Genomic DNA, 25,752 nt, shown 5'->3' on the forward strand with positions numbered 1-25,752 from the left:
GCATTCTTTCTTTCTTCCTCAGTGTCTTCCTCTGCAAATGGGGAGATCATAGCCAATAAATTTATCTCCTAGGTTGCTGTGAGACTACAATGTGTTAAATCTGTCTTTGAACACTATACAAAGGGCTTAGACTTGTATAAAAGTATACGAGTTTAGTCCTACACCCACTTAGGAATCCATTACACCATAATATAGAAATTTGAGGTAGATTATCCATTAAAAAGCATGAGTTCAGGGACTAATTGTCAGGGATGTGAGCAACTGTCCATATTTTAAAGGGAATTTATTTCAACTTGTACCTTTTATTCTGATAAGAATTATCTAGGCAGAAGGAGATCCGTCTCAGTACCACTTCAACTGGATAGCATGGATTCTTGATGTAGATAAAGTGGTACTAATACCACAGCAGAGACTGAAGTTTCAGATGCTTAGAACTGGTCTCAGAGGTCATGGGGAAAGCCCAGCTTTCTAGCCTGAGTATCGACCTCCCTCTGACAAGGAAGCTTTGCTGGATTCTTTTGGTCTCCGCTTGATAGATAACTCTTACCATTTGGGGGTGACTCTTAAGAATTTGGAACAGTTCTAACAAATCACTTTAAAGAAGAACTTTCTGTGTCTCTGTAACTTTAGTCCTGCCCTCCCCCCCAAACACAGAATAAGCCTCTTTGAAGATTGAAGTCAAGATCTTCAGATCCCTCTCTTTTCTCAAAGAAATAACACTAGATCCTACAATTGTTCCCCTTGGGTTAAGGCTTCATATCCCTGATTGTTCTGGCTACTTTCTTCTTTCCAGATGCTAGTTTATGTAGACTCTTCTTAACAGGAAATGCCCTCTGAACAATTTGTGGAGATCTGACCAACATGATTACTCTCGTCATTCTCAGCACTATTTTTTTTTTTTTTTTGTAGCCTAAGCTGGCATAAGCATTTTTTACAGCATCAAATTCCGTCCTTTTAGTGATTGCCTTGGCACAGGCAGTGTACTGGCACTCTGCCAGAGTGAGAGAAAATGATGCAGCAGGGTCTGGCAGGACCTGAACTCTTTACCAGAGGATAGGCTGGGAACCTGAACAGGGAAAAGCACAAAGCCAGAGATGTGAAGTTGTAAGGGTGGCTTGGGTAGAAGAACAGCAGGAGAGGGAAAGTTTAGAACTGACAGACAATATTCTTAGAGATCAACTCTCTGACAACTCAATAGAAGAATCTGAGCTTCAAGCTTTTCCCTGTGATCCTCTGGCTCCTTTTTTTTTTTTTTTTTAATTCTTATTTACTGGGATGCCTAGGTCTCTTAGTGGTTGAGCACCTGCCTTCTGCTCAAGGCATGATCCTGGGGAGCCTGCTTCTCCCTCCGCCTGTGTCTCTTCCTCTCTCTCTCTCTCTCAGTGTCTCTCATGAATAAATAAATAAAATCTTTTATAAATATTTATTTATTTTTTTGATCCTCTGACTTTAAGTCTTTTAAGTTATTTGAAAGGAAAGTTAATGTGGGGCTGGAAAGTTTATGTGTTAAATTTTTCTTTAAAATGAGAATGTTAGAAAAGTAATCAGATGCTATATTGGATCCTGTTCCAATAGGCAGCTGGTACCGCATAAAGTAAGGAAAACTTCAAGGAAATAAAAGGTGTTTGGAAAAATCCAGTTGTCATTGCTTTGTGTGTTGTGACGTTGGGGTAGGCAGCCTCCAAGATGGCACCTAACGATTCTTAGGTACTGGTTTTCCTGAGGGTAATCTAAGTAACCAGTAGGTTATGTGGCAATGATAGTTACTTCTGAAATTAGGTCATGAAAGACATTGTGGGTGCTGTCTTGCCCTCTTGGATGACCTGCTCCAGAGGAAGTCAGCCACCACGGCATGAAGATGCTCAAGCAGCCCTATAGAAAGAGCTTCATGGTGAAAAAAGGAGGCCCCCTACCAACAGTCAGCATTGACTTAACAACTATGTGAGTGAGCCACGTTGGAAGAGCCTCCCTTAATCCCCATTAAACCTTTCGATGACTAGTTCTGGTAGACATCTTGACTGTAATCTCTTGAGGCCCTAAACCAGAGAACCATCCAGCTAAGGTCCTCTTGAATTCCTTACCTGAAGAAACTGGGAGACCATGTTTACTGGGGCATAAGTTACTCAGCTACTAAGTTTTAAGCTACTAATTTTTGAGGAATTTATTATGCAGTTATAGATAACTAATACAGAGGAACAGAAAGGAGGAGTAAGGAATAAAGACCTCTCCTTCTAGGTCTGCATTCTTCCTGGCCCGTAACCACGGAATGCTAGCTTCCTTTTGGCTTCTGGACACTGCTGACAACCGAGAGAGCTAGAGGTTGACAAGAAGGAAGGGCTTCATGCCTCTTACCATGCTCTTCCTCCTCCCTCTTCTCTTTCTTTTTTTTTTTTTTTTTAATTTTTATTTATTTATGACAGTCACAGAGAGAGAGAGAGGCAGAGACGGAGAAGCAGGCTCCATGCACCGGGAGCCCGACGTGGGACTCGATCCCGGGTCTCCAGGATCGTGCCCTGGGCCAAAGGCAGGTGCTAAACCGCTGTGCCACCCAGGGATCCTTCTCTTTCTTTTTAGAGGGAGACCAGGATGACATTGAGAACTTACACACATTTTGCTTTTGACTTTACAGTGGCCCTTGGGAAAAGCTGCACTTGCCTTTATCCATTTGTTACTAGGCTGTGGTTCCTTGACAGCAGGGCTTGGATCTTAACTATTTCTATCCTCATTGCCTAGCAAGTGAACATATATGAATAATGAATGATACTAAGAGTGAGGGCAAAAATCCCTCCTTCCTCCTGAACTCTGAAGAGATTCCATTCTTAGAATGCTTCCTTGAGTGGAGCAATTCCATTCATAGCCCATCAATAAATCTTGATAATAATAGCATGCATGCCATCAGCCATTTTCACTATTACAAACCTCCCTAGTCCACTATTATTTATTTTATTTAAATTCAATTAGTTAACATATAATGTATAATTAGTTTCAGAGGTAGAGTTCAGTGATTCATCAGTCTTATATAACACCCAGTGCTCACTACATCACACGCCCTTCTTAATGACCATCACCCGGTTACCCCATCCCTCCCAGTTTACTATTTTAACAATCTCTCTAGTTAAGCTCCTTGTTTTTAGGGGCTTCCTTTCACTTTTTCATCCCATTTCTTCTACGGAATGTTGCTTTCAACTGTTGCTCAATCTCCCAAGATGGTTGAGCCAGGAAAGCATGCATAGACGCCTGCTGCTAATAAATCAACACACCACTGCCTAGTTTTCCAAAATCACAGTGGGAAGAGCCCTGTACTGGAGATAGGAGAACTAATGCTGGGCTACAGGTCCCTGGGCAGGTTGTTTCCCCTCCCTGAACCTGTTTATCTTAAATTGAAATACTGGGTCTAGATGAGGCTCTAAAGTCGTTGGGTTCTGGCAAGTTAGAATTCCAAGGTGCAACCCAAAAGTGAAACCCAGTGGTCAGACCTCTGAGTAAGTGTCATGATTACAGTGCAAGGTTCCCGGGACTTCCCTTTATCAGCCCAAGGATGTGGCCTCAGCCAAAGGCTGGCAGGTTTACAGGGAAGTCTTCCGGTTTAGAAAGACGATCTTCTTCGTGTTTCCAGTTTTGTTACTAACTCCGGGTGACCTTGGGCAAACTCGCTCAGGACCTCAGACGAGGGAGGTCCCTGTTACCCCCCCCCCCAAAAAAAAGGTCTGAACTTTGAGAGCTTTTCGCAAAATTTCTCTTCCTACAACCCGGGCGGCTCAGAGCCGGAGCCAGGGTCTGGCCCAGCCAGAAGTCCCCGCTGGGACCTGCGGTCTACACCCAACCCCGCCGCGCGCGCCGGAGGAGGTGGCTCGGTTTCGGTGGAGGTAGCTACAGGTGAGCTCTTAAAGGGGCCGCCACGAGCTCGGGTGACAACCTGAGACGGGTGACTGGGCGAGGAGTGCAGACACGGGCGTGTGGATGAACGAGCAAGGGAAAGAGGGAACCAGGGTTTTCTTCCCTCCCTTCAATGCATTCACGCTTAGACTTAATCAGACTTAAAAACCCTCCAGGAGCAAACGCCTCAAACTCTCAATCTAGTTTACAAGCCCTTCTTTTTTCAACCCCTCCCCCCCAAAAGACTTGTACTGACGGGCGAATAATTTATTTTTTAAAAAAGATTTTATTTATTTATTTATTTATTTACTCATGATAGACATAGAGGGGGGGGGAGGCAGAGACACAGAGAGGGAGAAGCAGGCTCCACGCAGGGAGCCCGATGCGGGACTGGATCCCGGGGCTCCAGGATCGCGCCCCCAGCGATGCCCGAGAGTTTAAAGCATCAGTACGTAGTGGCGGAGAGCGCGCCCCCACCCAGGCCCCGCCCCTTCCCCGGCCAGGCCCCGCCCCCGCGGCGGGCAGGCCCCGCCCCTCCCCGCGCCAGGCCCCGCCCCTTCCCCGGCCAGGCCCCGCCCCCCGCGCCCCTGACGTGGGCGGCGCGGTCTACTCCTCCGCGAGACCGCTCCTCGGGGCCGGGGATCCGCTCCCCGGGGGCGCCGGGACCTCGCCGCGCGCGGAGGCGGAGGCAGCACGCGTGTAGGGACGTTACGAGGTGTGTCGGCATGTGTGTCCCGGACCTGCTGTAGGTGAGGTCGCGTCGCGCTCGGAGCCGCGGGCTGCGGCGAGGTGAGGGCGGGCTCCGGGGGCCGCGCCGGGCCACCTGTGGAGCGCGCGCCCAGTCGTCGGGCCGCGGGGCCGCGCTGGGGCCGCCCGTCCGCGGGGAGGCCGGCGGGGCCGCGCGCCGGGCCCCGGCCCCTCCGCGCCGCCTCCCCCTGCCGCCCCGAAGGCAGCGGCGCTCCGAGCCCGGGGTGGGCGCCCGCCGCCTCCTCACTTCCCATTGGCTGGGAGCGCGGTCACGTGGGGCGCGGCCGGCCAGCTCCGGGGCCGCCATCTTGGCGGAAAGTTTGGGGGCCGAGCGGCGAGGGGCGCGGAGGGAGGGAGGGAGGGAGGGAGGCGACGCTCCGGGGGTGGGGCGGCGGCGGGCGCGGCGGCGGGGGCGGCGGCGGCGGCTCCTCCTCCTCCTCCTCCTCCTCCTCCCCGCCCCCCCCGGCTCGCTCACCCCCCGCGTGCTCGGCTCCTAGAGCCCCGGGCGGGGCCGGGCGGGCGGCCCCCGAGCCCGTCCCGAGCGCACGCCGCTCGCGGGAACTTGGCGCCGCAGGTGTGGGGCCCGCGGGCCCGTGTCCCCGCAGCCTCCAGCCTCGCGCCGCTGCGCCCCCGCGCCCCGGAGCAGGTGGGGCGTCTGCACGCGTCGGCCGGGCCCGCGTCCGGGCACCGAGCGCCCCTGGGAGCCGGAGCTGCAGGTCCCTGTGCGGGGGGGGCCCTCCCTCGGGGGCAGCTTCCTGGGACCCCCCCCCCCCCAACCCTGCTGTTTCACTTGGGAAAACTTGGGCAGCGGGTGTGGCCCCTTCTTCAGGTACGGCTGGGAGTTTTCCGCGATTTTGAGAGTTCAGGGGAGGAATGCAACTTAGCACCACGATCCTCTTGTTTTGCTTCGGTTGTTCCCTTACTGTTTTTTTTTTTTTTTTTAATTTATTTTTAAAATTTTTTTAAAGGTGTGTGCCCTCTTTCCGATACTGGAGGGAAAAAAAAAAAACAAAAAACATGCCGGTCCGGAAGCAAGGTGAGAATTTATTTCGGGACCTCTCTTCTCGTGCGGGTGAGTGAGTGAGAGTGTTGTGTCTGTGTTCTGATTTGTGTTTTAAAGATGTTGGATTAGGGGATCCCTGGGGGGCTCAGCGGTTTAGCACCTGCCTTTGGGCCGGGGCGTGACCCCGGGGTCCTGGACTGAGTCCGCATCAGCTCCCTGCAGGGAGCCTGCTTCTCCCTCCTCCTGTGTCTCTGCCCCCCCCCCCCGCCCCCATCATCTATCTATCATAAATAAATAAATCTATCTTTAACAAAATAAAAATGTTGGACTCTGATAAGACGGCGTCGTCGCCCTTCCCTGCTTGTTAGGAGACCGAAGCTGCCTATCCTGGAGGGGACGGACACCTGTCAGTGTCGTTTTCAAACTTTTCTTTTCTGGCGTCGCGGTCTGTAGTGGCTCTCGAGAGGCAGGTTCCTGTTCACTCCTCTGAAAGGTCTTCGTGAAGACTCTTTAATTGGTGTTTTGATATTTTAACTTTATTTATTTATTTATTTTTTGATATTTTAACTTTATGATCTTAGGCACTCTTTTGTGAGCAGTCATGGGAACCTGGCTATAAGAACTGGTGTTTTGAAACAGTTAAGATTCGGATTATTATTATTATTTTTAAAGATTTTATTTATTTATTCATGATAGACATAGAGAGAGAAAGAGAGGCAGAGGCATAGGCAGAGGGAGAAGCAGGCTCCATGCTGGGAGCTGATGCGGGACTCTATCCTGGACCCCGGGGTCATGCCCTGGACCAAAGGCAGGTGCTAAACCGCCGAGCCACCCAGGGATCCCCCAAGATTCAGATTATAATAACAAATTGTAGGTAATCTGCTTTTGCATGTCAGATCGGCTGAAGCTGTGTTAACTGATACTTTGATCAAACAGCCTTGTGTTGTTTTAGACTACTACACATTTATCACCAACTGTTTATCTTCCTCCTTTTTCTGTGACATACATTTAGAAATGTTTCAATTATTCTAAGGAATATATGTGTGTGTGAGTGTAGCAGCGTTGATTGACCTAAAGGATTTGGGGAGGTGTTGAGATGTCTTGTAGGATGATTTGCTGCATAAGTAGTGTGTAATAACTGTATATGTGTAATTTTAATCAAACTCTTGTTTCCTTCCCAGACACCCAGAGAGCACTGCACCTTTTGGAAGAATATCGTTCAAAACTAAGCCAAACTGAAGACAGACAGCTCAGAAGTTCCATAGAACGAGTCATTAACATTTTTCAGAGCAACCTCTTTCAGGCTTTAATAGGTGGGAATTAAAACTTTATTTGTGACCATTATACATCAGCTAGGCTTAATGCTCCTCTGAATTCATTTATTTTATTTTATTATTATTATTATTTTTTTTTAATTTTTATTTATTTACTTATGATAGTGACAGACAGAGAGAGAGGCAGAGACACAGGCAGAGGGAGAAGCAGGCTCCATGCACCGGGAGCCTGATATGGGATTCAATCCCGGGTCTCCAGGATCGCGCCCTGGGCCAAAGGCAGGCGCCAAACCGCTGCGCCACCCAGGGATCCCTTCATTTATTTTAAAACTTAACAGAGTGACGTATTTGGTTCTCTGTAAGGCACTCAGTAACTTGAACATCCAGGGAGTTGTATGTTTGATAGGCCAATATCCTTTCCAAAAATACCTAATAACCAAAAAAGCCATTCAGTGTGATTATTTCAGTGGTCTTTGGTGACAGTGCTTTATATCCCGAGCATTAATTACTAGAAGATGGAGAAGTTGCAAAAATGTTTCAGGATCCAAAAAAATAAAGGCTGAATAACTATTAGGTTGTTTCTATATTTGACCTCTATTTCTCTGGAGTTCCTGAAAATGTTTGAAGAGTTCTGCTACGTTTGAGGATATACATCTCCTTAATATAGACTTCTATTGAAACTTGGCATTCAAGGAGTTAGAATTTTATTTTATTTTATTTATTTAAAGATTTTATTTATTCATGAGAGACAGAGAGAGAGAGAGAGGCAGAGACACAGGCAGAGGGAGAAGCGGGCTCCCAGTAGGGAGCCGGACGTGGGACTCGATCCTGGGTCTCCAGGATCACATACCTGGGCTGAAACCTCTGAGCCACCTGGGCTGCCCAGGAGTTAGAATTTTAGGCCTGGGAAATTATCATAGAGATGATTCTGTCTAATATTATTTTGTAGACAGGAAAATTAAAACAATATCATTCATAACTAACTTAAATTTAAGGTGGTCCATTGTTTTAAAGTAGGCCTGGGCAAATAGTCAAGAGTCCTAAATTCCGTTCCTTTTACTGCTGTTAATTGAATGATGTTACACAAGTTTTTTAACCTTTTCTAAGTCACTATATTAGTTATAGAATGTGAATGCAATAGAACAATGGTTTTTAGCCCCTCCACTCTGATTTTAAAGTAGCTAGATTCTTTTTTAAAACAAAATCTTATATTTTGTACACAGTTCCCAATTTATGAAACAAGTTGATTTGTTTTATCTCTGGCCTCTCCTCTAGGTACCTAGAAAAGTGTGTAAACCACTAAAGTAGAAAATTTCTCCCTTTCAATTCTGAGAATGAAAAATTTTTAATTAATTGTTGACTCTGTAAATAGGACATGTACTTCATTATATTGCATTTATTTCCTTAGTAACTTCCAAGTCGATGTGACCTAATATTTCTTGATAGAGCAACTTTTGATGAGTTTGTGGACTACCTTCAAGTTAGCGTATTCTGTCAAAAAACTTAATGCTAAATTGATACTCTGCTAAATTTGTTTTAAAATTAAAGAAAGTTTAAGGAAGATCAGTACACCCGAATAATTTTTAAATCTAATATTATCGACTTTGAAAAACCTAAGAGTAGAGAGAACAATATAACTAACTGCCATATGTATAATTAACAATATAACTGTGACCCATCTTAAAAAATTATCGACATTCTGTCTTTTTGGTTTAAATTGATGGCCTTTTTTTTTACAATTGAATTTCTAAGCCCTGATGTTTGAGGTACAAATGGATGATCAAATTAGATTCCTCTTAAAAAAAACAGCAAAAAGGGAAGGGAAACATTTTTAGTTATTTGGTTTTCTAAATCAATGTTAAACCTAGGAATGTTTTATTTAAGAGTCACTGATTAGGAAAAAAATAGTATGACTTGTATGTCCTCGTTTACCTATAAACATAGATGGATGTAGTCCTCTATGTGAAGTCTGAGACTTAAGAAAATTAAATAGTCAGTAAAGTAGCTAAACAGAATCTACACTTCTTAGACTTACTCTGTAGATTGGAGATAGATTTGGAAGGTATGTTTGAAGGGCTTTTTAAAATATATCCTGCCTTGCCTGTTTTGAATGTTTATCTGTTCTTATATACAATTGAATCCTAATAGAATTAGTCCTGTAGTAAGTTTATATTTGTCAATCTCCTTAGTCCTGTGTAATTTCATTGATTGTGAATATACCTTGATATTTGGATTTACTTATGTTTTAATGTTTTATAGGAGGCAATATCAAATTTTGGTCTAAGAAAAGTAAAAGATTTTAGGAATTTTGAAATGGGTAAATTTAGTAGAGATTTTTGTTTCCATACTGTAATTAAATTAATTGTTTACTGAATTAAGTGCATTCTTTTGTGTTTATTGAAATTGAGTTAATTTATTAACCTTTATTACTTTTTTTACGTTGATGAAAATTTTTAGGTCAGTAAGATTTTCTTTTTGCTTTGTACCTGTACCAATGTTCTTGAAACAGCATAGTAGTGTACTTTAAACCTGTACATTCCCCTGAGCTAGCCTAGAGTCTGATGTTCATAGTATGTGCTGAGAAATCCTGGATTAACTGTTTTTTCCTTTAGTAGGTGGCTTTCTGTTTTCTGAGCTGGTACCTGTGGACTATTGGGTTTAAGGAAACGTGGGTCTTTTTTTTTTTTGAAACATGGGTCTTGACCACCTGAGTTGTTTAAAAGTCATTTGGTGCTTAGGTTCTTGGCTGCCAGAATTTAGAAATCATTTCCTTAGGCTGTAGTGAATTGTTGTAGTTACTACTTTGGATTTGCTGTCTGCATAATTATTTATTGATTCTTTGAGCTAGTAGTTTGTATTGACTGTTTTCATGCATTTAAAAGAAGTTTGTGTGGGGCCCTGGGGTTTTGGTGTTATAGAAATGTTGATTTATTTTCTCCTTTCCTCCGTAGTTGATATATGTATATAGATGAGGTTTCTGTACCTGGGGGTTATTCAGAGGAATAAGCATGTACATACTGCATCACATCTGTTCTGAGATAACAATTTTTAAATATTTTAATGCCTTTGAATTTGGGATACATTTTACGACTGATGTAGGGAATGATTTTACATTCTTAGTGGCACATGAAATAATGGTGCATCCTGGAATTGATATCCTCAGTTCAATGAAACGACAATCATTGTCCTAGCTCTGATGTTTGTTAGTAACCTTAAAGGATGGCTTGAAGATTTAAAAATTATTGAAAGCAGGAAAGATTTTACTAATTTTGAGTTTCAGCTGATAAGTAGTTTCTTTACAGCTGAATATTTAAAGTTATATTTTTAAAAATCCATAAACTATATACATTTCTTTGAAATTTATTCCCCCAAATTTAAAAAATTTCATTTAAATTAAGTTTGCCAACATATACTATAACACCCAGTGCTCCTCTCCTTTTGTGCCCTCCTTAATGCCCGTCACTCCGTTATCCCTTCGCCTCATCTACCTCCCCTTCTACAACCCTTCGTTTCCCAGAGTTCAGAGTCTCTCATGGTTTGTCTTCCTCTTTGTTTTTACCCACTCAGTTTCCCCTCCTTCCCTTATGGTCCCTTTCACTATTTCTTAATATTTCACATATGAATGAAACCATATGATAATTGTCTTTCACCAATTGACATATTTCACTCAGCATAATACCCTCCAGTTCCATCCACCTTTGAAGTAAAACCTAGGTATTCGTCTTCTCTGATACTGAGTAATATTTCATCATGTATATATCACATTATCTTTATCCATTCATCTGTCGAAGGACATCGTAGCTCCTTCCACAGTTGGGCTATTGTAGACATTGCTGGTGTGAACATTGAGGTGCAGGTGTCCCGGCGTTTCACTGCATCTGTATCTTTGAGGTAAATCCCCAGCAGTGCAATTGCTGGGTCATAGGGTAGCTGTATTTTTAACTTCTTGAGGAACTTCCACGCTGTTTTCTAGGGTGGCTGTACCAGCTTGCATTCCCCCCAACAGTGCAAGCAGGTTCCCCTTTCTCCACATTTGTTGAGACATTTGTTGTTTCCCGTCTTGTTAATTTTCACCATTCTCACTGGTGTGAGGTGGTATCTCATTGTGGTTTTGATTTGTATTTCCCTGATGGCAAGTGATGCAGAGCATTATTTCATGTGCTTTTTGGCCTTGTATAAATCTTCTTTGTAGAAATCTCTTCCGTCCATTTCATGACTGAATTGTTTTTCTTAGGTGTTGAGTTTGATAAGCTCTTTACAGATCTTGGATACTAGCCCTTTATTTGATGTGTCATTTGCAAATATCTTCTTCCATTCCCTGGGTGGTTCTTTTAGTTTTGTTGACTGTTTTGCTCTGCAGAAGCTTTTTATCTTGATGAAGTCCCAAAAGTTCATTTTTGGTGATTATTTCTGTATAAATGGGAGAAAAACTCTGCTTAATTTTAATCTCTGATTAGGTGAGAAAAATGTGAAAACTTAATATATTTGATTGTGTATTCTCATTTTCTGTATTTACATTTGAAAATTTGTAAGTAAAGTAGACTGGATATGGTTTGATTATAGGTCAGAGCCCAGGTGTTTCAGGTCCATATTGGCTTGAGGTTATTTATGATTCTTAGATTTATCTGTAATTTGAGACAACTTTAGTAGTCTACAAAGATTTCATACTAGTCTAGATCCCTGGAGTTATTTACAGGGTCAGGAATTCATCAGCTTTTCTTGCACACAGGAGAAAAACCTGGGCTCAAGATCAGTCTGACTTTAGAGACTTGAGTAAGTTGAATCATGCACATAATTCTAGAATCAGACTCAGTGCAGTGGAGTATAGAGATGCTCACGTTATTACAGGCGCATGAAAATGGAGACTACCTAGGGGAACAGTCTTCTCCCTTCTCAGTTTTAATGTGTGATGTTGACCCATTGGGTTGACTGATAGGCCAGAATTGCCCTTTTTGGTTAAAGGAGGTGCTGAATTTAAATTTGCTTAAATGTACGTAGTGTGCATATACATATTAACTATTCATGTCTCAAAATTTATCATTGGATATCTTTCCATATCAGATTTGCACCATCTTAAATGACCGTATTTACACTGTATAGGTGTATTGTAGTTTTATTAATGATTTCCTAGGAGTACTTAGGTATATACTTTTTCTGAATTTTAAACAACGTTGCATTTGTATATGCCTCTTTGTTCTACATTGTTATATCCTTTGGATAAATTCCTGGAAATTAATTGCTTGAGGGATTTGCATTTTTATTTTATTTTTATTTAAATATTTTTATTTATTTGAGGCAGAGCAAGTGCATAAGCAGTGGGGAGGAGCTGAGGGACAGGGAGAAGCAGACTCTGAGCAGGGAGCCAAATGCTGGGAGCCTAACGCAGGGTTTATCCCAGGGTCCCTGGATCATGACCTGAGCTGAAGGCAGATGCTTAACTGACTGAGCCACCCAGGCACCCTGGGATTTTTCGTTTTAAAAAGGCTTTTGGTGTAATTTGTTAAGTTACCCTCAGAAAGATTATATTCCATTTAATTTTTTAGGCAGTATGTGGAATAATGATTTCTGTGCCTTAAACAAAATAGGTATCATCCTTTTTAATATTTTCTATTGTGTTATATGGAATATATTTTATTAATTTTGATGTTTTATTATATATTTGATTGCACAAATAACCCAATGGTATAAGAATTTTCAGTTTTCTATTTTTACCACCTTTTTTTCCCTTTTCTTTTTTGAGTTATAAAAATCGTAGAGCTATAATTTCTACATTAGGGGTATTAATTCTGTCTGCCAAGTTGCAAATAGCTTCTCTTGTTACTTGTTTTTAAACTTTGGTTTTTAAAAAAAATATAGGTTATTTTTTTTTAATATTTTATTTATTCACAAGAGACACACAGAAAGAGAGACAGAGAGAGAGAGACAGAGAGAAAGAGAGGGAGGCAGAGGGAGAAGCAGGCTCCATGCAGGGAACCGGATGTGTGGGACTCGATCCCGGGTCTCCAGGGTCAGGCCCTGGACTGAAGGTGGCGCTAAACCCCTGAGCCACCCGGGCTGGCCCACGGGTTAGGTTTATCAATACTCTTTGTGCTTTCTGCGTTTGGCATTATGCTTAGAAAAGCTTCCTTACCCCCAGGATAATAAGAACATTTACTTATATTTAAGTTCTTTCATGGCATCTCTTTTCAACATTTAAATCTTTAATACATTTGGCAATTGTCATGAAATAAAGTGATATTGCTTGTTTTTTTAAAATATAAGTTGCTTGTTTTTTAAAATATAGATGTTACTTCTTATATACCCCTTACACATTTTGAAAAATTATTAGGTTTTAATTATTATTATTTTTTTAGTACTAGGTTTACAGAAAAATTGAGTGGAAAGTACAGTTCCTTTACAAACCCTTTTCCGTTTCCTCTCTTGTTAGCATCGTGTGTTGGTGTTACAGTTGGTAAGCCAGAATAAATATATTGTTATTAACTGTAGTTCATAGTTTACATTAGGGTTCACTTGTTTTGTTATACATTGGTAAACTTGACATATTTGTTGCTCTGATGTTATCCCTATTACAGTATCATTCAGAATAGTCACTGCCCTGAACATCTCTTGTGCTCCACCTGTTCATCCCTTCTTCCCTCCCCTTGAGCCACTAGCAACCACTGATCTGTTTACTGTCTCCATAGTTTTACCATTTCCAGAATGTCATACAGTTAGAATCATAAGTATGTAGCCTTTGCAGACAGGTTTCTTTGCCTTAACAATATGCATTTAAGTTTTCTTCATATCTTTTCATGGCATGGTAGCTCATATTTTCTTTTATTTTTTAAATACTTTATTTTTTAGAGCAGTTTTAGAGTTCACAGCAAAATTGAGAGGAAGATACAGAGATTGCCCATTTTACCTCCTGTCCCCATTATCAACATCCCCTACCAGAATAGTATACTTGTTATAATTAACAGACTTAACATGGGCACATCATTATCCCCCAAAATCCGTACTTCACCTCAGTGTTCACTCTTGTACCTTCTATAGGTTTAGGCAAATTTATAATGAAATGTACCCACCATTCGTGTCAAACAGCATAGTTGCATGGCCCCAAGAATTCTGTGTATTGTGCTTTTTCACCTCTTTCCCACGCCTAGCCCTGGCAGTCACTGATCTTTTTACTGTCTCTGTTAGTTCGCCTTTTAGAGAATGTCACGGTTGGTGGTGGTGGTGGTGGTGGAGGTGCCTCTGCCAGCTCAGCGCTGGTGTGGATCCCATTGATGCTCTGATGTGCATTTCTCTGGTGACATAAGTGCAGCATCATTCATATGCTTGTTTGCCATGTGAATAATGTCTTTGCTGAGGTGTCTGTTAAGGTCTTGATATTTTTTCCATGAAATAAGATATTTTCTCATAGATTAGAGATGTTGTCTATACTGTGTTAAATTATTACAGATTCTTAACTATTTAGACTTCTTACTCTGATCCTTATTTTTTTTTTTTGTTTGAGAAAATGGTCAGAAATGTTTCTGTTTTACTGTTTGGGATGATAAAAGTAATTAAAAGCTAGAAAATTTTTTTCCTCAATCTCCTTTGAGGGTATTTCTGGAATTCTGTACTTGCCTTACTCGTAGTGTTTACTAACTTTGAATTCTTTAAGAAAGTAACAAAGATAAATGAACATGTTTTACTTAAAGTTTTATTTAAATTTGGAGAGTTCTAAAAAAAAATAAAAGTAAATAAATTTGGAGAGTTCTGAAATATGTGACTGTAAGTGATTTCCCCAAAATATATATTTTTTTGGTAATAGGAATGATTCTCTATTCCATTGGATTAGTTTTGTGTGTTCAAATTTAATTTAGAATTTTCAACTCTATAGAAAATTTCTATTGTTCCATTGTTTCTATATTTCTAATTTTATATATCATAAGTGTTGTAGCTTTTATACTTTACATCTTTGTTCAGGAACTGTTTTTCTGGGGACCCGGTTTAGTTCAAAACAGAGGAAGCACTTCCCAGACTATAAATGGCAAATAGGTATAGACTGTTAAGATTGATACAGTAGGATCAATTAAAATTAACATTTTCAATTGTGAATCAACTAAAGGGTAGTTTACTCTGATGCATGTCTTATTATTTCTCCATTTTCTCATGCTTGCTTTAGTGCATTATTTTAGTGTCATTATTTTAAAAAGGAAATAAGTGTTTTTAGAGTAGTAAATAAAAATATAATCAGTCAATTATATGTCTGGTATATATCTGGGTCAGCCTTTCAGATGAGTGGAATTAGTCTTGTCTGTTAAATGGCAGTCATTTTGACTACTTCTATATTCTCCCATTTTCTGTACATTTTTATATTAAAGACTTAAGATTAGAGCCGACTCAAGTGAAATGTTTGCATAGGTTTGTTGAAGGACTGTCATTTTACATGTGATAGTAAATTTAGCAATTTCTGATAAAATAGTATTGAGAGATGGGACTTTTGAAGTATTATTTTGCTGTGATTACATTTTTCAGTCTATATTTTGGTATAATTTTGAGTAGCCCTTATTGATATTGGATATAATTGGCATAGAAACATATAAATAACTTCTATAAACCATAATTGAAAAAGAATTTTTCATTGTCTTATCAAAGAGCTGATTAATTTTCAAAAATTTTAATACATGTGTAGTAATAGAAATTTAAAATAAATGTGTGTAAGGTTCTGTAGCACCTTAAAATACAGTCATCAAGTTTTATAGAAATCTTTTTTTTTTTCCTCAAGATTTTATTTATTCATGAGAGATACAGAGACAGAGGCAGAGACACAGGCAGAGGAAGGAGGAGAAGCAGGCTGCATACAGGAGCCTGATGTGGGGCTCAATCCTGGAACTCTGGGATCACGTCCTGAACCTAAGGCAGGCACTCAACTGCTGAGCCACCCAGGCGTCCCAGAAATTTACCTTTTTTTTTAAGTGTTTTTAAATGACGTTCTTTGGTTTTTTAGCGTTAATATATTTTTTTCTCAGTATTCTTCTCTCAGACATTATTGTTATATCTCATCTCTTATTTCTTTTATTCCTTTTCCAAAAAGAGTATTCACTCTGTTAGTATTCATTGATTTGAATGTCTTAAGCGTTCAGAGTAGACTCATTGGTTTAATTCTTTATTTTTATGAGGTTGGTCTTTGGGAATAATTTGGAATTTCAGACTTAAGCACGTTAAACAGGTTTTCAGGAGAGATTGGGATTATACTAGAATTTGTTTTTGTCTTATATTTGACTTCTGTTTGTAGTAGTAACATCTGTTTTACTTTAGGCTAGTTAGCTTAATGGAACTCAATATTATACTCCCCAGTTTAGAAAAATCTAAAGAAGAAGTAGAAAGTAAGGTTTTGAATCTTAAAATGTTATTGTAGAAATATTTTTCTTGTCCTAGTAATAATCTAACTTTTTTTTGCTAAATCTTTTTAGTTATGATCAGTGATACAATTATCTTCTGACATATAAAATGTAGATTATAAAGAATAGTGACTGCTGATAGCATGGGAAATATAAAATATAAGTACTTTGGACTCCTAAGAAAAGCTCGGTCTGTGTCCAGTTTTTCCAGAGTACCCTTTTTGATTAGGTGCACCTTTGAAAAATCTGTACTGAAGTAACTGAATAAATTGTGATGGAGAAATCATTTCTGAAGAAGTGTTATTATGTTGCTTATCTTTATAGTCTTGAGATATCCTAAAGATGAGGTGTGGTCGACAAATGAAAAAAATATATGGGATGTTGGTCAAGATGAGATATAGGTCAAAATTAAGGATGTGTGTGTGTGTATATTTTAAAGGAAGGCGATAAATAACTGTGACAGATTGTCATATCAGGAGCAATACCACACTATACTACATGTGTTAACTATTTCAGTCCTTTTGCATATGTTTTTAGTTAGCCACGTTTGATAAGTCTCTTTTTAAGTTGGGGATAGATAGTAATCTAGTAACAGTCTGGCAATGTCAGTTATCTTGATCTCAGTAAGAAACAAAGATAACTAAATAGCTAAAGTAGATATTACAGTTCCAACAGACTAAATTCCATGCACTTTACTCACTTAAGCTCCCCTAGATTCTTCGATTCAGCTTACTTTTTGTTGTGATAAATATATGTAACAAAATTTACCATTTTTTAAGTGTACAGTTTAGGGGCATTAAAGTACATTCACATTATTTTGTGACCTTCACCACTCAGTCTATCTTCTGAACCTTTTTCATCATCCCAAACTGAAACTCTGTACCCATTAAACAATAACTCTCCATTCCCACCTTACCCCAGTCCCTCCTTACCCCATTCCTTCCTTACCCCAGTAACAACTTTTCTGTCTCTATGAATTGGAGTATTCTAGGTACTTTATATAAGGGTAGAATCACACAGTATTTGTTTTTTTGTGTCTGATTTATGCCAGTTAGTGTAGTGTCTTCAAAATTCATCCATCCATTTTATAAAATGTATCAGAATTGTATTCCTTTTAAAAGTTGAATAAGGGGATCCCTGGGTGGCTCAGCAGTTTAGTGCCTGCCTTCGGCCCAGGGCGTGACCCCAGGGTCCTGGGATCAAGTCCCACATTGGGCTCCTTTCATGGAGCCTGCTTCTCCCTCTGACTGTGTCTCTGCCTCTCTCACTCTCTCTCTCTCTGTGTCTCTCAGGAATAAATAAATAAAATCTTTAAAAAAGTCAAATAATACTATGTCCTTTGTATATACCACATTCTGTTTTTTAACTATTCATCTGTAGATGAACATTTGAATTGTATTCACCTTTCGGATACTGGGAATAATACTGCTGTGATCATTGATGTATAAATATCTGTTCGAGTCCCTGCTTTCACTTCTTTTGGGTGTATACCCAGGATCTAATGCTGGATCAAATGGTGATTCTATGTTTCAACATTTTGAGGTACCACTCTACTGTATTCCTCAATGCTGCATCATCATTTTCTCCTCCTAACAGAGATGGATGGGGTTTGATTTCTCTACATCCTCATCAGTATTTGTTTCTTTTTCTTTTTTTTAAAGATTGATATATTTATTCATGAGAGACACAGACTGAGGGAGAGAGAGAGAGAGAGGCAGAGACACAGGCAGAGGGAGAAGCAGGCTCCTCGCAGGGAGCCCGATGTGGGGACTTGATCCCGGATGCTGGGATGATGACTTGAGCCAAAGGCAGGCGCCCAACCACTGAGCCACCCAGGCGTCCCTATTTGTTACTTTCTTTTGTTGATAATAGCCACTCTAATGGGTGTTTACTCAGCTTATTTTGTCTTAAGCTTGATATAGTTAAAATTATATGAATATTTGATTCTTCAGTCCATAAGAGCTCAGATACAGCAAATTAGAAAGGACTTTTTAATAGAAGAATCATTTCAGTTGACAGTAGCAGGATGTGAGTGAACTTTTGGAAAATTCACATAGGGAACGCTTTGTTCCTTGATCTTTCTAGATAGTAAAATGTTACTCCAAATTATACTAGTCTATATCTTTGTTGTACTGTATGATAACTACTAGCTGTAGGTGGCTATTTAAAGTAAACATAAATAAAATTATAAAACGTGTTCCTCATTCACACTAGTCATATTTTAAGTGCTGAATAGCCATATGTAGCTAGTGGCTACCATATTGGAGAGTGCAGCTATAGAATGTTTTCATCATTGTAGAAAAGATCTAGATATTCGTTAGTGATGTTTTTGAAGGTTAATATAGCAGTATTTCTCTTTTAAGTGTAGAATAAAAGGTCACAGAAAGTTAAGATTTCAAACTTGACTTACAGTAATAGAAAATATAATAAAGTTTTTACATAGTGATGTGGGCTATTTATTTTGAGATTGGTAATCATCCAATTAATACTTAGTTGCACAACATTTAGTGCACTTGGACATTTTCATTTTTTTGTAGGAGATAACTCTCCTCTCTATAGATCTATAAAATATGTGTTTCTTATATATTTAGAAATATATGTTCTACTGAAATGTATACCTACTTACACATGTATATCTTCTACAGAAAAATCTCAAGTATTTTCTGGAATAGTCCGTATTTAAATTTCCCTAATTATCACAATCTTTTTTTTTTTTTTAAGATTTTATTTATTTATTCATAAGAGACACAGAGAGAGAGAGGCAGAGACACAGGCAGAGGGAGAAGCAGGCTCCCTGCGGGGAAGCCCGATGTGGGACTCGATCCCAGGACCCCGGGATGACACCCTGAGCCAAAGGTAGATGCTTAACCGCTAGACCACCCAGGCATCCCTATCACAATCTTTTATATCCCCTACTCCTACTCACTAGTCAAGTCTCAGATATTGCAGTTGATTGCTATGTCTTTTTTGATTGCTGTGTCTTTTTTTGTTTCCTTTATACCAAAAAAAAAAAAAAAAAATCCTTTCAAACAATTTTTCTTCCCTTGCATGACATTGACTTTCTAAAGAAACTGGCCAGGGACACCTGGGGGCTCAGCAGTTGAGCATCTGCCTTTGGCTCAGGGCGGGATCCTGGGGTCCCGGGATCGAGTCCCACATCGGGCTCCCTGCATGGAGCCTGCTCCTCCCTCTGCCTGTGTCTCTGCCTCTCTCTCTGTGTCTCTTATGAATGAATAAATAAAACCTTCAAAAGAAAAAAAAACTGTCCATTTGTCTTGTGGAATGTCCCCCTTCTGGATCTGTTTTTTTCCTTATTTTTTGGTGGCATTTTAACTTGTTTCTCTAGCCTCTGTATTTCTTATAACTAGAAGTTGGTTCTGATGGCTCGATTGAGGTTCAGGTTAAACAATTTTTGAAAAAAAAAAAAAAAAATAAAAATAAACAATTTTTGGTAAGAACACTTTGCTCTGATGCTCTGAATTTTGAGTTTATTTTTTCATGATGGTCATGTGAACAGTTTTATTTAGTTACTCATGGTTTACAAAATCATTTCACATGCAGTTTTCTCTAGTAATATTCTTAACACCTTGCAAAGTAGGTTGATACTATCATCTTAGTTTTTATAAACTCTTAGAAAGTTCTACAGTTCTGTTGGTTATTAAAAGGGAATTACTTTGTTTCTATTGTCTTCTGACATTGTTTTTTTAAAGGAGATATTGATCTTTTCATCATAGAAATAAAGGTATTTTATCTGAATGTTTGCATCTGTGCATGGTGCTGTACAGGATAATGCCCCACCTTTGCTATTAGAATAATAATTTTTCCCTTTTGAAAAATCAACTCAAAATACACTGCTATGTGAGTAAAGAACTAATCGTGATGAACTTAAACATTATATAACTACCATTCAGAGCTTCTGAATGGCATGAAGAATCAATTAGTATTAATATACTAAGTTTGTATAATTCCAACTGACAGCAAAGTAACATTTTGTGCTACTTTAAGTAAATTTATGGATTCTTTTTAGAGTTTTGTCATGTTTAATCAATTGTTTTAAATATAATGTACAGTCTTTAATTTAGTATTTAACTTTTTTGTTTGCTTTACTTTGGTTAAAAGGATAGTTGAAACTACATGAGGGGTGGGACACCTGGATGGCTCAGCATTTGAGCATCTGCCTTCAGCTCGAGGCATTTGTCCTGGTGTCTGGGGATCAAGTCCCGCATCAGGCGGACCGGACGAGGAGCCTGCTTCTCTCTCTCTCTGCCTCTTTCTCTGTGTGTTTCATGAATAAATAAATAAAATCTTTAACAAATAATAAAAGTAAAAGTAAATAAAACTACACTATGGGTTTATATTGAGATATTGGTGGTATAAAGGTAAAATACCAGTAATGACTCATGTCTTCAAAATTCATATTAATGATATTAGCTACCATCTGTTGGAGCCTATTATGTGCCATTGTGTACTTTATATGTATTATGCTCAGTCCTTGTAACAATCCACATGGTAAGAGGCAAGTTATCAGAGGTTAAGTAACTTGCTTAAACAGGTAACTAATTTGTGATGGAATAGAGATTTGAACTCAGCACTGACTTTGAAATGTAAAAAGCATATGATTTTTATACTATGCTCTGCAAGTTCTGGTATGATTATAACATACTAAAATGAGAAAACATTCACTGATTAAATATAAGATTAGGCTTATTTTACTAATCTAGACTAAAAGTTTGCTTTTGAGTTTTACTGTTTTAGCAATGAGTAGTTTAATTAGAAAATCTAAATACTTCTGATTTTTTTTTTTTTCCTCCTTTCTGTACCTCTAGATATTCAAGAATTTTATGAAGTGACCTTACTGGATAATCCAAAATGTATAGATCGTTCAAAGCAGTCTGAACCAATACAGCCTGTGAATACTTGGGAAATTTCCAGCCTTCCAAGCACTACTGTGACTTCAGAAACACTGCCAAGTAGCCTTAGCCCTAGTGTAGAGGTAAGATAAAAAAGTTTTCCTGAGGCTAAAATTTTTCAATAATCAATTTATTGGAGTGGCTACGTTTTTTCACTTTATTAAAATGGGTATTATGTGGAAATATGGGATTACAAATAATTTTGAAGAGAAAAGCTCAGAATCTCTGGTGTGCCTTTCCTAACATGTGAATGATTCGAGATCTGAAATACTTGCTTTAGACTCCTAAAAATACTTTGTGTGAGAGACCTCAATGAAATCGTATTTTGTTTTTTTTGTTTTTTTTGTTTTTTTTTTAATTTTTATTTATTCATGATAGGCACACAGTGAGAGAGAGAGGCAGAGACACAGGCAGAGGGAGAAGCAGGCTCCATGCACCGGGAGCCTGATGTGGGATTCGATCCCGGGTCTCCAGGATCGCGCCCTGGGCCAAAGGCAGGCGCCAAACCGCTGCGCCACCAAGGGATCCCCTGAAATCGTATTTTGAAAAGATGGTTTTGCTCTGGTGTTTTTGTTTGTTTGTTTGTTTTTTAGAAATAGAATATAGTCCTGGGCAGATTAGTTACTACATTTACCCCAAAGATTCTCTGTATTTGGCTCAAAGATTGCAGTATTAAAACTCACTAAAGATTGATCAGTAAATTTTTTTTCATAATAAATTTATTTTTTATTGGTGTTCAATTTACCAACATACAGAATAACACCCAGTGCTCATCCCGTCAAGTGCCCCCCTCAGTGCCCGTCACCTAGTCACCCACCTCCCGCCCCCCCTCCCCTTCCACCACCCCTAGTTCGTTTCCCAGAGTTAGGAGTCTTTATGTTCTGTCTCCCTTTCTGGTATTTCCCACACATTTCTTCTCCCTTCCCTTCTATTCCCTTTCACTATTATTTATATTCCCCAAATGAATGAGACCATATAATGTTTGTCCTTCTCCGATTGACTCATTTCACTCAGCATAATACCCTCCAGTTCCATCTACATTGAAGCAAATGGTGGGTATTTGTCATTTCTAATGGCTGAGTAATATTCCATTGTATACATAAACCACATCCTCTCTATCCATCATCTTTCAATGGACACTGAGGCTCCTTCCACAGTTTGGCTATTGTGGACATTGCTGCTAGAAACATCGGGGTGCAGGTGTCTCGGCGTTTCATTGCATCTGAATCTTTGGGGTAAATCCCCAGCAGTGCAATTGCTGGGTCGTAGGGCAAGTCTATTTTTAACTCTTTGAGGAACCTCCACACAGTTTTCCAGAGTGGCTGCACCAGTTCACATTCCCACCAACAGTGTGAGAGGGTTCCCTTCTCTCCGCATCCTCTCCAACATTTGTGGCTTCCTGCCTTGTTAATTTTCCCCATTCTCACTGGTGTGAGGTGGTATCTCATTGTGGTTGTGATTTGTATTTCCCTGATGGCAAGTGATGCAGAGCATTTTCTCATGTGCAGGTTGGCCATGTCTATGTCTTCCTCTGTGAGATTTCTGTTCATATCTTTTGCCCATTTCATGATTGGATTGTTTGTTTCTTTGCTGTTGAGTTGAATAAGTTCTTTATAGATCTTGGAAACTAGCCCTATATCTGATGCGTCATTTACAAATATCTTCTCCCATTCTGTAGGTTGTCTTTTAGTTTTGTTGACTGTATCCTTTGCTGTGCAAAAGCTTATCTTGATGAAGTCCCAGTAGTTCATTTTTTGATCAGTAAATCTTAAATTGGTTTCTGCATTTTTCTATAGTCAAAACTATTTAAGTTTTAAAAACTATTTTAATAATCTTTTTTTGTTGTGACATACTGTTGCTGGTGGAGTTAGGTAAAAGTATTAGAGTTAGATATGAAGCATTTTGTAATGAGGATTCTGAGAAACATTAGTCATTTGAATTTTGGTTGTCTGTCTGAATTTGATTCTAGTCCCTTCTAGTTTGTACTAGAGAATTGCCTGGAATATTGAATCAGCCTCTGTTTGGTGAGTAATAAATCAGGGGAAAGTAGTGGTGGGAGCAACCAGACAGCCCTTTGGTAATGAAGTAGACTGTAAGTTTTCTTTTTCATATTACATCACGTAGGATTGTAAAATTTCAGAGCAGGGACTACATCTAATTCCTCTTTCTCATTTTAAGGATCAGGAAATCGAGATCCAGAAGAAAATTAATGATTTGACGTAGCCTATTTAGCTAGTTTGGGCAAGTCTACCCTTGAATTTCTCATCTCTTAATACCCAGTTCACAGTTCTTTTTACTAATCCTGGTCTGCACTTATATATATTTTTTTGATTAGAGAGAGAGAGTCTAGGGTTGTATTGTCTTTGTGTCTTTATTTTTTAAATTACTTTTCTGTCACTCTCTGGGATCATTTCAGTTCCATTCCCTTTTGTTGATATATCATTTGCACTTATGATCGATTCCAAATAGATTTTTTAAATGTTAATCAGTAATACACAATTTATATTTCACATTTATTGTCTTAGGTTAAAAATTTTGCATTTGAGGAAACATGTTAACTTTTAAGAGAATTGAGTTTCTTATTTAATCACTTTCTGATTTTTTTTCTAGTCTGATTTATTATGTTCAACTATGAGTATAAAGCTTAGAGTTCTTATAGTTGATTTGCCTGTTTTTATAGATAATATCTGGCTCAGTAAAAAGTAAAAGTAAATGGTCATTAAGGTTAAATAAGTAAGTGGATAGTTCTGCAAGTTGGAAGTTAATTTCCGTAATAGATTTCAGTCAGAAAGATCAACAATGCGTTGAATTCCATCAAGAGTAGTATTGGAAAATTTCAGGTGTGCCCAGCTGGCTCAGTCATTGGAGTGAACAACCCTTGATCTCAGGGTTGTGAGTTGGAGCCCCATGTTGGGTATAGAGATTACTTAAAAATAAAATCTTAAGAAAAAGAAGTATTGGAAAATTTCAACTTTTATAAAATGAGGTGCTGGTACCTAGAAATGGCTCTGTGTGGTGTTGGTTTCTCCATCTCCTAAAAAAGTGTAATATGGACATATTAACAGGAGAATAGGGGAATAAGAATTTTCAGATTACAAATGACAGATTTTACTAGTTAGGAAAATGGATGAGAAGGAAATATGGTTATAAATGTTGCTTAGGGCTTGGCACAATGAAAATGCTCCAGTATACTTGAAATTTATACCCATTCATGGATGGACTTAGTAACAAGAACAGGGAGATGTGTTCATCAAATGCAAGATTTTCTTAAAAAGGGGAAGATCTGTGTGTATCAAATCTGAGTTCAGTTAAAGAGAAAGTAGTTTTGCAGAGAAGACACAAAACCCTGATAGATACTAATCTGAAAAATGTAAGTAGTTTTGAAACTGATGGAGGATAGACATAAGGACTTAGAAAAAAATAAACCTGGAATGTTTAGAGATTTCATTTCTACTTTTTTTTGCAAGTCCTCTAAGAGAAGGAAAGTATAATCCCCTACTCCCCATCTATGCTTAATTTGGACAGAAAACTTGGCTAAGTGACCTTTGATTTGATCTCTTTGGACTCTTAGAGGCATGGTATTTAGGACTAAAAAGAGACTTAGATCATTTAATTCACCTTACTTGTTTTGTAGTTGAGGAGAATCCATTGACCCAAATTAAAACAAATGCAGAGGAAGTTTTTATTTCACTATAACTTGAAAAATAGGAAAATCATGAAAATATTTTGTCTTATACAAAATTTAAAATTTAGGTTTTATTGCACTTGTCCACTAATTCTTGGATAATAAAGTAAGATAATGGGGGCGCCTGGTGGTTCAGTTGCTTGAGTGGCCAGCTCTTGATTTTGGTTCAGGTCATGATCTCAGGGTTGTGAAATCCAGCCCCTAGTTGGGCTCCACACAAGGCGTGGAGCCTGCTTAGGATTCTCCTTCCCTCTCCCTATGCCCCCCCCTCCTTAAAAATAAATATAGGTAGTAAGGTAATGTTTTGTGACAAAGTTGCATGCAACGCAGTCTTACTGTCTCTCTTTATGTTCGTGTAGGAGTGTCCTAAGGAGGGTTTTTTTTTTTTTTTGGAAAAAGTATTTGAGATTGAGCAATTTCCAGGGCATGCTTTTCTTCCTCTCTTAAAGTAAAAATCTTTTGTCTTTTAAAGCATTTGTTCACTTCCTTTCTTGTCCATTTTGTTGTTGTTGTTATAGTTGGTAACTGATCTAACTTGCCAGATCCTCATTTGTCAATTTGTGCCCTTATAACTTTATTTCTTCTATTTCTTTTGATGTAGTAAAATGAAAATTCATGCCATTTATTTTTTTTTTTTTTTTTTTTTTTTTTTTTTTTTTGCCATTTATTTTTATAGTGACATGATATCTCATTTTCTTAGAACTTTTTTGTGTTTCGTATTTCTGTCTTCTACTTTGAACATATACCTAGTTGAGATGTTTGGAATAATGTTTGCATTATATTAATGGTTGTTTCTGGGTGATGGGGATTTTTTCTTTTTTTAAACTTTTCTGTTACTTTTTATTTTTTAATTTTTAAAAAGATTTTATTTATTCATTCATAAGAGACA

General features: G+C 38.9%; 1 protein-coding gene across 26 annotated transcripts in view; it reads left to right on the top strand.

Moving 5' to 3' along the window:
- The first annotated feature begins 4,441 nt into the window (after positions 1–4,441).
- The window catches only part of DLG1 (discs large MAGUK scaffold protein 1), a 237,583-nt gene continuing 216,272 nt past the window's right edge, over positions 4,442–25,752 (top strand). For 6 of the 26 annotated variants that reach the window (XM_072812001.1, XM_072812009.1, XM_072812006.1 and 3 more), the window contains exons 1-4: positions 4,476–4,625; positions 5,592–5,659; positions 6,808–6,939; positions 21,095–21,261. In XM_072812001.1, coding sequence (XP_072668102.1) covers positions 5,641–5,659; positions 6,808–6,939; positions 21,095–21,261 — 318 coding nt within the window. In that variant the 5' untranslated portion in view covers positions 4,476–4,625; positions 5,592–5,640. Of the gene's footprint in view, positions 4,666–5,320; positions 5,453–5,591; positions 5,696–6,807; positions 6,940–21,094; positions 21,262–25,752 lie in introns of those variants that run through there. The other 20 variants (XM_072812016.1, XM_072812018.1, XM_072812019.1 and 17 more) reach the window with 11 other exon arrangements.

This window comes from Canis lupus, chromosome 35 (genome assembly GCF_048164855.1).
Source record: "Canis lupus baileyi chromosome 35, mCanLup2.hap1, whole genome shotgun sequence".
NCBI classification, from domain to species: Eukaryota; Metazoa; Chordata; class Mammalia; order Carnivora; family Canidae; genus Canis; species Canis lupus.